General features: G+C 35.8%; 1 protein-coding gene across 3 annotated transcripts in view; it reads right to left on the bottom strand.

Annotated features, from left to right (window-relative positions):
- The window catches only part of GLRA3 (glycine receptor alpha 3), an 87,415-nt gene that overhangs the window by 28,511 nt on the left and 45,704 nt on the right, over positions 1 to 13,200 (bottom strand). For all 3 annotated transcript variants that reach the window (XM_027741598.2, XM_027741596.2, XM_027741597.2), the window contains exons 4-5: positions 9,023 to 9,246; positions 6,076 to 6,158 (exon numbers count right to left, since the gene is read on the bottom strand). In XM_027741598.2, coding sequence (XP_027597399.1) covers positions 6,076 to 6,158; positions 9,023 to 9,246 — 307 coding nt within the window. The remainder of the gene's footprint in view (positions 1 to 6,075; positions 6,159 to 9,022; positions 9,247 to 13,200) is intronic.

Here is a 13,200-nt window from a genome sequence, read left to right as displayed (position 1 = left end):
GTCTGAGGTCTTGCACATCTGAAGTGCAAAAAACAGGTGGTAAATAGTTGGTAATTACGTGACTAAAATATCATCCAGAGAGGAGAAGGTTGCCAGAGGGAGTATTTCTCAGGAACACTCAAGAACTGCGTGAATGCATGGCACTGTAGCCTCTGTGCAAACAGCTCTCTTAAACGGACAAGTAATTTTTAAGTGGCTGAAGTCATTCCAGGTAATTAGCTGGATAAGCATATACTGGCAGACTGAGAGCTCCGGCTGAGATGACTATGAAGAAGTGGCAAATTAAGTAGAAATTAGAATTATCTGGAAGGGAAGAGGGCCTGAAACAACCGGGTATCTTGGATTTGGCCTACAAAAATTTTACTTTAGAAAATGATCTGCCAGAGTTGGTGGTAATCATGGTAAAATAAAAGTAAAACTCTGAGTGGTCACACTAATGGAGAGAGAAGGTAGAAAAATTAAGACCTTGATAAAACGTGGTTTTCAGGACTTGTGCCCGGGATGGTTGTTGCAGGATTTTTAATATCCGGACAGCAAATAAAATAAACAAATAGGGTTCTATTTGAACCGCATCTATCCACATGACTCTACAGAATGTATTGGAACTAGGCTATATTAGTTGCATACATGCATGCTAAGAGTAGGAAGATTTTATCTTAGCTAATTCAATATCAGCGGTAGGCATTAAAAGCCCATTATCTCATAGGTAAGACAGAGACCATACAAGAAGTTTGTCTTGATGATTATTGAAGTGCCTAACATCTCTTCTCCTGCTTGTCCAAGGACTACATCGTTACAGAAAAACAAAGTTTGTTATTCAAGGCAAACAATTCACCTGCACCTTCAGAGACTCCACACCTTTGAAGTGTCATTGTCTTCCCAATTCCAAGATAATTCCTTTTTTACATGTGCTGACACAGTCTTATTTGCTAACTTCATTCATTTTAATCACCTTTAGCATGACATTCCAAGTCACAAGGAATAAAATTTTTGAGCAAACTTGGGCTAAAGCTGAATACCAATATATCTCATAAATTTTCTGCTCTTTCTGTTTTATTACAGGAAGGCTGTGCTTCCCTTGTGTCATTTTACAATCCCTACAGGTATATTAAGACCCAACTCTTTTCCTCATGTTCAAGAAACAAACACATAAATGGCATTAAACAACTGAGCAAAATAGTGTTTTTGTAAAAGAGAGTTTGGTTCAGCTACAGAATTTATTTTTTAATTTTTAATCCCAGTGATTTATCTAAATTCCATTCTCATTTATTTAATTTTTAAAAGTAAGGTACAGGCCCAAAAGTAAGACTGGATTTAGTCAGCAAACCAAGCCATTCTTTAGGTATCCAGCTGATGCAATGAATGACTACAGTCATGTTGACTAAAGTTATTTCACTCCTCTTCTGTTAGGCATCACAGCAGTTTGCCTCCAGAACAGGCTGCTTGGACATTGCTGTTCCTAAGAACATGACAGATATTTGAATTGCGCCTTAAATTCCAGGCAACATAGCGGGGGGAAGATATGACAGAGCTAACAAATCCGGTTTTGGCTTGGGGTTAGAACAAATTCTTCTACCATATGCACTAAAAATATTAGCTTCAAAAATCAGCTGTGACTCATTTCAAGGCTAAATTTATGCTGGAGCTCCAGGAAAGCAGGATTCTATGCAATGTACTTCTGAACTGCTTTGAAAAGGGTCTGCCTCTTGCACTGCCCTCTAAGTCATTCTGATGGAGTTCCTTGGGAATTATAGGTTTATCCCTCTTGGCCTGAGTTTCAGAGAAGAATAACATTTCAGGCTCAGTACACTAGCACGTCTCTCAAAGCTAATATTCCTTGCTGGAGTGTACAGATTTTCAGCTGTCAGTTTTATATTAGTTTCTGTATGTTCAGCAGCAGTTGTACAATTACTGCTGCCCTTTCATCCTGTGTTGGTCAGGAGCTGAAGACTACAAGCATCTTGATCTTTGTAGCTGCGTGTCAGGTCTCGTTTCAGATAGGCACAATAGGCTGAGTTACCCATCTGCAGAGTGGAAAACACAGGATGAGTTGTTGACAATTTTTATGCTACTGAAATGGAAAGGAGAGAAGTGGTATGGTTTCTATATTTGCTGGCATAGGCAGACACTGACCTGGTCTGTCCATAATCTCTGTCATTCAGGTAGAGACCTGAGGTTTCCTGGCAGATAAGAAATATGCTCCAGTTCTTTTATCTTATGGTGTCTTTGTGCTGTTGTGGGAAATGAACAATGTGCACATCATTTTCTGTAACACATTAGTTTGTACCACTGCAGCTTGCCTACACATCTTTCCACTTGTACAATCAACAATTTAGAGGTTGGTGGGAAAGAAATAGTGCAACTCAGCATCATGTAGTATGGAATTAATATTTTTTAACAATCCAAAAGACAAGAATATTATTGCTTAGAAAGACTAAAAAGCCTTCATAAATCAAAAGGGAAAATAAAAAGACCATTGTTTAATTTAATAATAAGCATCAAATTAAAATTATGCAGTAAGCAGGTGCTTTTCATAGTATGTTTCTTCTCTTGTAGCTGAGTTATTATTTTCATTATTTTTTGAGAATTCAGGAATATTAAATGTCACATAAAGTTATAATTGTAATATATGAATAAAGAAATGCTGTGAGATAAAAATGAAACTTAAAAAAGAGAGACAACAAGCTCTAGCACATGAAAGGAAAACATTTCTTTCCTGGGAGACAGGCCACAGAAATAAATATGTATCTAGCTGACATTTCTTTATATCTTATTCAAGCAGAATGAAATTAAAATTATCTCACATGCCTATAGACTGCCCTAGTGTAAGACAAAGAAATGTAGAAGGGATTATTTCATATATGCATTTTCATTTACTTTCTTTCTAAGATACAAAAGCAACTTATTCTAGTTGCTGAAGAACCATTTGTTAAAATAAATCCTTTAAAAATAGAAGACATTTCCACTTAAATATTTTTCAGTCCCTTCATGATATAAGTGAATTACTTTTACTAGGGGCAAATACAGCTACTTAGGCTGACCTTAGAAAAAACAGAGTCAGGTAAAAATAAAAATATCATTTGTGAAGAAAAGCTATAAATGAATTTTCCTCTTAGACCCTTCTATGCTGGAGCAACAGTATCAATACTGAAGGAAAGTATCTAGTACTAAAAGAAATGATTATTTAAAGCAGAGGCAAAATGCATCATCTCTCTAGGTAACTGTCAGTCCTCGCAACCTGGAAGTAAGATGAGTAAGAAAAAGATGAATGATTTAGTCTAATTTTCTTAATGACACATACAGGAGCAAGGCTTTCAAGATCAGATACATTTTAAAGAAATTATGAGATAAGTGGGCCTTGTAAATTCATAATTGTACAATGTTCGACCAAACTTGGCACTTAGTGGAAAAAAACAGCAATGATCACCACTTTAAAAAGAAACATCTGGAAGCATGGTTACAGCTGTTTTGCTCCTGCAAACACTTTGATTTTTAAACAACAGACTGATGGTCAGATCATTTACTCAGGACATGAGAGGACTGTGCTCTCAGTTTTGAAACAAATGTCTTCCACTTCCCCAGACAGGGCAATAACCACTAGGGTTATGGCTTTGATTCCTCTGTTTACATTGTCTCATTGTGCACCATAAAATGCAAGCTAGACAGCCACAAGAGAGTATGACACTGTGGCCTAGAAATTAGAGGTGCTTGGATGGATTCAGGCTCTCAGGGTTATGTCAGTTCATACCTCAGGAGATTTTATGGGAAAATGCCGAATGCACCCAACTCCTTTTTTCTTCTGTAATTTTAAATAGAACTGAATGCCTTTTCTTAGCCAGAGACTCTGGAATTTGAATGTTTCTGCTCAGCCTTTTCAAAGTATTGCAAATTGGGTAGAGTTCACACTTATATAAGCTTTCTTTTTTTTTCTTTTTAACCTAGTTACTCTCCTGCATAGCACATAGATATTTTTTGTAAACTTCCAATTTGTCTATTTTCTTTCCTGTCCTTCCTGTACAGAGAAACTGGCTATGGACAGGTGAATTCCTGCTCTTGAAGGTCTAGGATCTTGGAACTTAGGTCACTGTACCTATCTGCTTTGGATTTGTCCCAAAATAATTTTGGGGAACTCCTGCCTTGCTCTTTTAAACCTACCTGGTTATTCTCTATCAGACATGTAAACATAGCCAGAGCTCCCACATGCTGCAAAATTTTCTGCCTTAGGCCACCTTCTTTTTTCATAGTTGGTTTTTTGCTGCCTGAAGTTACAGGTAGAACAGAATTAGACAAGGTAATATGGGGAAAGCTTTATTACTTGTAACTTCCTTATGAAATCAAATTTGATCTTTCTCTGTAAGTAGAAGACTTTGAAGCACTCATTTGTATTTTGTTCAGCTCTTCTTTTGTGAGCATTACCTCTCTCAACTATGTCAATGTGCAGCTGGGAATTTACTCCCACTGAATCGAATGATTAAAAACAAGACTACAGTGAAAAATGTTCTGCTGAAAAAGACAGTAGAACATCTACAGAGCTATTCAGCTAATAAGTGTTGGTTCCCTATGGTGCAGTCTGGGGGAATTGTGGGCTCCTGCAAGGTTTCTATAAAGCAAACCAGATGCCTGTTTTTTCAAGAATGCTCAGTTGTTGCCTGACCTATCCTCACAATGGCTGAAAGAGAGGTAAAAAGCAGCTCAGTTTTATGAAGTTGTTACAGCAAAAATTTCATAACTTTTTAAAACACTTTTTAAAGTATACCTTCTGCTCGTTCAAACATTATGATACTTCCTCTTTGAAGCATAATTATATACAATGAATATCCCTGCCACCTGCATGTATTCTGATACAACTCCCTCGTATTAACCTTTTATTTAGTCACTTTAATTATGCAAGAGACATAGGTTATTGCTAGAATCATCTGCCTGGGTTGACCACGGAGTTTTGCTTAAATATTTTCCTAAATTCCTTGACATTTGCTGCAAATCTCTCAATTTTTGTCAAGAAAAATTTCTGCTGTCAGATTCAACCATTGCCCTCATATTGAAAGCCTGCTTCATAATGTTACCATCTGTCCATTACAGTAAAAGACAGATCTGGCTTTTATACTCAACCTGCAATTTTTTATAAAAGCATATCACTATTCATACATTGAACAGTTCTGATATACTGGCTGATAGATAATTACCTCTCCCTCCCCTAAGATGTGACTTTGCTCCAGTAAAGAAGAAAAAATCCAAGAAATACTTTAATCATATTATGTGTGTTGTGTTTCTCATCTATAATATGCTTCAAATAATCCAGTATGTTCATTCTATATGCAGATTTTTTAAAAAATATTTTGAAATATTTACAGTTACTCAAACTGTAAATCTAGATCATTTAGATGGATACTTCCTAATATGTTTTGCCCCGTCACTAATTTTCACAAATTTCAGATTACTGGAATCCTTTAAGGAATGCTTTACTTTATTTTATTTTTGTTCTTTGCATCACTGGGAGGATTTTTCCACTAGAACTCTCTTTCAAAGTCCTCTCATTTTAAGGGAAATGGCAATTTCCAAATACTCATATCACAAGGAAGATGAAAATTTAATGCATATCTATGTGTTTCTCCTCATAGATCCTCTGTTATTTCAGATCATAACATCAGAGAGAAGAGCTGATTTGTCCTTTTGTGAGTGTGTGTATGTGCCTTGAAATGGCATAGCTGCTTTACAGTTTCCATTCTCATGTTTCTTTTATGCTCTCCCATATTATTCTCCTCCTGCACGTGTGAACATGGGCAAGACTTATGGTGAAACCCTATATGCAGAAATTTTGCTTGAAGGTAAACTGTCACTGGGTATTTAAGTTTAGTGATAACTTCAGATTTACAGAAAACTATTGATTATCAGTGCAAATAAGGATGAAAATATCTCTTCCTCTGAAAATCATGTATATTTCAGAGATTCTTTTGGTAAAATAGAAGATTCATTTTGGAAATTTATTTTTGTACCACTACAAGGGATTCTTCTACCTCCTGCATAGTTGTAATCCCTGCAAAAGTATTTATTGGATAATACATTACACAAACTTACAGCTTTCCAGCTGCATTATACATGTTTGCACATCCATTGGAAAATTTTTGAGATCCATCGGACAGGACAGTATTAAAGTCAACCTGAAAGAACACAAAACCCCATTAAAAATATACCACCAAAATGCCATGGAACTGCGCAGGAAGAATGCATGAATACATTAGAAGTAAATAGAAATAGAACACGTTTTCATTAGAAAGTTCTCAAAAAGGACACATACTAGCTGAACCCCTTTAACTCACTTAGCTTAGTATGATAATATGGAAAAAAATTATTGCAGACTTTCAGAAAAACAAGTTTTTCAGTAGGGTTGCCTAACTTTATGAGAAGTCTAAAAGAATGTAGCAACAGCGTGCCTTTTTGTACTACAGCAGAGTTATTGTACTGTTTCAGTATTTCAAATCTTTGACATAAAATTTACCCAAATCTGCAAGAATTTCATAACATATGTCAGCTGTAAATCATGGTGGCAAAGTAATTCATGTGCTGTTGTCCTAAAATAAGGTACTTAAAATGTCAACACAAAGGTTTAAGATAGCATTTTATGATTTGGATGGTAAACTGAAATATGCCTGTAATTTAGAACTGCAGCTGTGTTTTATGTTAGTCCTGATACTTCCCGTGAAATACTTCACAACTTGTGGGCAAAAGAGGTATTTTTACATTTTATATAAATACAATAATTTATCTTCAGAGTAATACTTCTCAATGGAATGAGAAAGAAGAACATAAGAGATAAAGGCGCCTGTTTTCCCTCGCTGGCCATTTTTAGGTATCCATTCATCATTTGTGGACATTACTGTACCGTCATTAATCAGTTCAGTTGATAGAATGCCCTACAAAAACCTGAGGAACTTGAATTGAAGACCTGACATATAAGGCTTTTCTAGCATGGGAATGCTCTAATCCTCCTCTCTTAAACCCATTCCCTTGTTTTTGTCATTAGGGCTAAAGGGAAGTGGGCAGTAGGTGGCAAGTACGGTTGTATATTATTTTATGTATTTTTTTTTTTTTGTTGACCAAATCTTCTCGATTCATTCTTTCTATAATTTCTGTTTAGCCTGCAAGTGACAGAGCTGCAGGGTAAGAGACTGAGGAGGAAGTCAGACCCAGGCTCTATTCCTATGCTATTAAAAACAGTTCCTAATGCAAAATCAGACTAGTAGGCTGATAACACAGTAAGTCATCTCAGAGAAGAGGCACCTGTATTTTATGCTTCAGTAAATATTTTAGTATTTTGTATTAAGTATTCATTGAAATAGGCACTATAATCTTCCATTATTTTCTTGTCTGAATTGTTCAAATGCAATTAGGGGAGGAGACATTAAGGAATGAAAGAAAAAAGCAAATTTAGAAAACTTTTTTTTTCTTTTAATATCAACACATTAGCAATTAGCATGTCTCCTCTTATCAAAAGCTCAACTGACTGAAATGCACATAACAATTAAACTACATGCCAATAGTATGATTTTTAATTTGTTTCAGAAATTGCAATAGTCCTTAATTAAATCATGGCAACATAAACTTTCTGGCTTCATAAGAAACACAGGAACCATCTGGTATCTGCTTTCATCACATTCAATGTTTTCTTTTGTAATTTAATATTATAATATTTCTCATGTTTGGGTTTTTTTCCCCCATTTCACCTGGGCACAAACTTGGTCTGAATTCTACTGAAGTTGCAATCCAAACTTGCCTCAGTTGAGCGGTGGGGTCTATACCCTGTGTTGTGTGTGTCTGAAAGGAGTAGGGCAAGGGGGAGGAGCTACTTGATTACAGTGGAACAGCTGCCAGTGCCTCTTGGAGTGACTTAGGCAGTCTGGAGATAATTGATTTAGATCTACTTTCTACTTGAATCCAGAGACGGAAACCTTTTAACTTTCTTTCCATCTGTTTCTAGTGACAGAATACAGGTTGTGACACTGAAGACTCACTATGTTCCTAGAGTGGCAGATGAACCTCCTTTTGAATATGAAATGCCCATAAGAATTTTCACCCAATCCTTTCTCCCTGTGTAAACTTGAAAAGATGCTGCCCACTTGCCTTGGAGGGAGGGAGGAAAGAGGCTGTCTTGCCACTGATACATACATACAAATCACAAATGTTTGCTTTTTTTTCTGGTATACAAACTATTCCTGATATATCTTCAAAGAGTCTGATTATCCATTAATTAAATGTCATAAAAATGTGCAAAGTAAAACACTAAGTGGACAATAGTATATTTCTTTTGAAAAGTGTAACATTTTGCACTGCTTCAATACCAAATCTATACCATGTCTAGTGGGCCATTAGTATACTTATATCCAATATATTTCTCATTAGATTGAGTTTTTGAAGACAGTGGTAAAATGCCTACTGATGTCTGTATCTGTATCAATAAAAGTGGTAAGAATAGAAGAGAAATGAGCTATGATAACTAGATTTTGTCAATACTTATGATTGCTGCTTATAGCTTCTTAAACCTTTTCAAAAGTTTGCTTTCCACTTTTCTCTCCAACTCCAGCAGTAAGTGACTAATCTTTAAATGTCATACTTCCTCAAACAGGTCATGTTTCCATGTTGAAGTGCAACTGCAATAGGCAAAAAGGCGAAAGAGAAATAACGTTTGATTGTCGTGACATTGAAGGCTACAGACTGTGAAACTCATACATAGGCCAACACAGATTATAATACTAGAGGACTGCTTGCTCTGTGCAGTATCTTAGTTCCTCTAGGCTCAGTACTTGTACTTTAAAATGGGAAAGATACTTTTCTTATTACTTTTACTATGTGCATGCCTAATGAAGGGTCATTTTTTAATTTAGTAATAACAGTAATGTTGACAAGTTCTATGCTCAAAACTCATGGATGATACTTCCGCATGACTAGCAACTGAATATATCTTTTAGCAATTCTTAGGTATACTTTTGAGCTTCTATCTGAAAAAGTAATTTGATTAGAGACTTACCTGATGGAATAAAGTACATTTCCATTTTTGAAAATCCGCAACAATTTATTATCTGTTGTAACTTCATGAAAGTTGGCACCTTTTTCATTAGCAAAGAACAAATCAGGTTTCCAAATTGAATCCAGCATGGATGGATCTAAATCTAAAGAGTCATCTGGATATTCACTGTATGCAAGGCGTGGATCATTCCAATTCTGACGGAGAAAGATGTTCACTCGGTAATCCTGAATGAAAGAGAAAACAAGCAGAGCTTTATCAAGCGTAGAGATTTAGCTTTTATTTCATTTCTTAGCCATGTAATCCCCTGTCCATCTGTGGATGACAACAGAATTACTTAGTTGAGTGCCAGAATGATACCTATTTATATTAGTGGGGACACAATGGATAAGAATAACGACGCATTTCAGGACAATTGAAAAAATCCCAAGATAAGGAAATCCAACCTCCATGTACAGTTCATAAAATTCCATATAACTCTAACCCCTATCACAACTTTGTCTTGAAATCAAAATGAGAAGCATAAGAGTTTTATGGAGTTATGTTTTTCTGCCCAACTCCTGGCAAGGGCATTCCCACTTCCCTGTCTTTGTCAGTGAGAACCTGTCCCACTGTAAGGGAAGCTAAATTAATTTCTTTTTTCTCTCTCTAATCCTCACATATTTTAGAAGCCACTAGGCTTTCTCTGCCTCAGTTTGCTATTGAAAACTATATGAGCAGTAACTTGCCATACAACAGTCTGAGGAGGACACATGTTCCTCCTCTGTTCAAATATGGTGGAGATCATATAAGTCCTTATGAAAAATTAGCTTAGTTACATGTGGAGGTACAGACAATCCTGTCTTAATCAAGGGTGCTTTTATAGAGAAGACAAGTGGAGTGCTTCAAACTTCTGGAATTCCTTTTGGAGCTGTATATACTTTCTGTCAGAGATGTCGTATTTATGGCTGCACACTTAAAACTTTACCACTCTGAAAAATGAAAATATTTGTTTTTAAATAAAAGTGAATATTAGCATCTCATTATGTTGTAGTTAAAACTAAGACTGAGCATAAGGACATAGGAACTATATTTTTATTGGTCATAATATAATTTTCCTCATTATTTGAACTGCATTAATGAAAAAAGAAAAAAATAAAAAAGAAACAAAGACCTATTAGTGGCAGAAGGGAAAGGGTACTGATTGTCAGACCCTACATGACATTTCTGAATGTAACAGAAGTAAAAACATCTCTGCTTTATGGTTAAAAATGGAAATGAAAATTAATTTTAATAAGAATACTTTTTGAGTCAGAAGGGGAAATGAAGTGTGCAGGGCTGAGCAATACAATTTGGCCAATAACTAAGGGTACTAGTTATTACAGGTTAGAATAGCTAGTTAAAACCTCACTGGTGTAGAAAGCCAGTGTTGTATCAATATTGATCTTAGGAAACTTGGAACATGCAACCATACAGTTGTGAGAATCAAGCCAACAACAGGAACCTCAATATGCAACATTTACTCATGAGAAATAGTTTTCCATATATGCAACATCCTGCTAGTTTTGTCAATTTAATCATTCATCTTGAATAAGGGTAGTTGAATATGCAAAAACATGCTTATGAAGCATTTGTTGCTTATAATGAAAAAATACTGCACATTTTATAGAGAAAGTCCCAGTAGAGGATTTTATATTCACATAAGCTTATAAATTTTCAAGACAAAGAAATTGGGTGGAAAACTACACCTGGAGAATGAAATTAATTCAAATTACTGCTTTCAACAGACAGGAAAAAGGGTCTCTAGCCAAATGGAAGCATGCAACATGAAATGCCATGTGGAAGAAATGTAGGATTTGCTAATCAGCTGTTTTAAAAATATAAAAATAGTTAACTAATTTGTTAAACACATACACCCCAACCTCCTTCAGGAAAGAATTGAAAGACATTTCCTTTCTTTTTCATCATGGGTAATGACAGCCTCAAGAGCCATACAAAGTTCTTATGAGAAGCTGTTAGTATTTTTCATAATTAGCAGCATGGTATGATGAAAACAGGGCCAGGCATTTGTACTTTAGAGATGTAGAAACAAGCTTCTGTTTTTTGTTTGTTTCTAAAGTAAGCCAAAAGGCTTAGACAAGCTTGTGCATCAGGGTTCATAGAACTGAATTTTTGGTCTTTTCTAAAGAGGGCATGATAACCACTGAAATACCCTTATTTCTTTGCATGATATCCCAAATACCATGTAGTATAAGTTCCCTTTCCAGATTCATGTATAAAATCAAAAGGACAGAAAGAAGCAGGATGTGGGAGCAGTGATGGCTCTCCTGCCTTTCTCAGCATGGGAAATCCTTGTACTAAGGAAACACTTGCTCTAAACCTGGAGTACTGGGTGGGAGCACCACAGCTCTCAGGACTTTGTCTGCACTTCAGCCCAGCCCAAGCTCTATGTTTTAATTTGTACAACCTAAGGTATGTCTATTTACTTTATTTTTCTCAGTAAAATATGAACAGTTTATGAATGGGATTAGTTGTAGAGTAATCATATGTGTAAAAGAAAACAGGTGATAAATGCATAGCAGAAAGTTGAAATGAAAAAGGAAAATGGACGAAGAAAATGATGGAATCTTTTCAAGGTTGTATTAAGTTGTTCTATATGTCAGTGTGAATAAAGTTTATTGGTTTAAATTGTTTCCAGCTCTTAAGAGGAAAAAAGTCCTGGTTAAATTTCTCATTGAAGCAATTGAAGCTATTTTTCATCGTTCCTTTAAAAGTCTGACTTAAATTGGCTCTCATTATTCACTAAAAAAAATTCTAATCTATCAAAAGGAAAGAGATATATTTGACTGCTATTTTATGAAGGACAAGCATTCATCATCTCAGTTTATAATTGCACATTATGAACACAAGGCTTAATTGCTTTAAACAAGTAGGGTTGTTTGACGCAAACACAGACACCAGAAACAAACTGCCTGAATTGACTTTTTATCCTACAAGAGGCTTGCTATTCTGATGTGCTATTTGCCTGAAAGGGTGACTCGTAATTCAAATAACTGTGACAGGGATGTTCCCTGAGGGGAGAGAGAAATCATTTAAGTTGTGGTGACTTCCAAAGCCTTGCTTGTAACCTTAAGGCTGCCATTGTCTGAACAGCTGCTGTACCCTGATTCTATAGAACAAGGCTGCTTATGGGTCTGCACTTGCTTCACCATACCTCAAAACCCTTTAGCCACAGGGTGAACTTTCATAAAGGCTCAGGATACTGATCATCTGCTTCATACAGCTCAGTAAAATAAAAATTGGAGATGAGGTAACTGCTCTTTGCTGCCAATGCTGAGGCTGAGGCCCTTAGGGACTCCAGTACTAACATTTTGACTAGCAATTTCCGGCACACAGTGAAATCTGACACACTTAGAGAATATTTTGATTTCTACTCCATGATACTTGTACAGATACAGCCATATTACCATAACATACTGATACCTTAGAATTTTTGGGATTTTTAGCTTTTTGTAGATTTTAATGTTGCTGGGGTTTTCCTTCACTTTAGACCCTTACTTTCTCACAGTTTGTGTGCCACATTCCTGAAGCTTCAGCCTAACCATTTTTTGACTCTCTTTTCAAGGCAATAGATTTTAGCAAGGACATTCCATTGGGATGTGCACCTGGACCGGAATAGCAAGAGATAAGGTAGACAAAACAAGATAGAAGGTTGAAGGCCCTTGGAGGTGCTCCAGTGGGGCAGTTCTAAGGGTGGTACCTGGGCAAAAGGATCTTAGGATTGAATGTCTTCATTAGATATGATAATTACTAAAAGACATAAAAGTGTAAGAATTCTGTATGTAGGCATGTGCCTTTGTACTCCATGTACTCTTCATTAAAAGAGCTACTCTCTATCATATCTAATATTGCCTGGAGAGTCCTTTTCTCCTGATTTTTTTTTAGGCAACATACAGAATATAACTTTATGGAAACATTTGCACAAATCCTCAAGATATGAATTACCTAACTCTGTTTCTTTAACACATTTTAATATACAATGTCTCCTTCTAGATATGAGACAAATATTCCAAAATATGCCTCTCATTTGAACATTGAATATCACCTGCTCTCATAATTTTTGTATGCTGTTATTTGAACAGTCATCAAAATTTCATGCATAAATCAGAGAACCCTATCTGTTGCCATTCCAAATACTATTT

The sequence above is a fragment of the Pipra filicauda genome, unplaced genomic scaffold, assembly GCF_003945595.2.
Source record: "Pipra filicauda isolate LSUMZ 115617 unplaced genomic scaffold, ASM394559v2 scaffold67_size6003252_pilon, whole genome shotgun sequence".
In the NCBI taxonomy this organism is placed as follows: domain Eukaryota; kingdom Metazoa; phylum Chordata; class Aves; order Passeriformes; family Pipridae; genus Pipra; species Pipra filicauda.
Note: the sequence above shows the minus strand (reverse complement) of the source record. Positions and strands in the feature narration are given on the sequence as shown.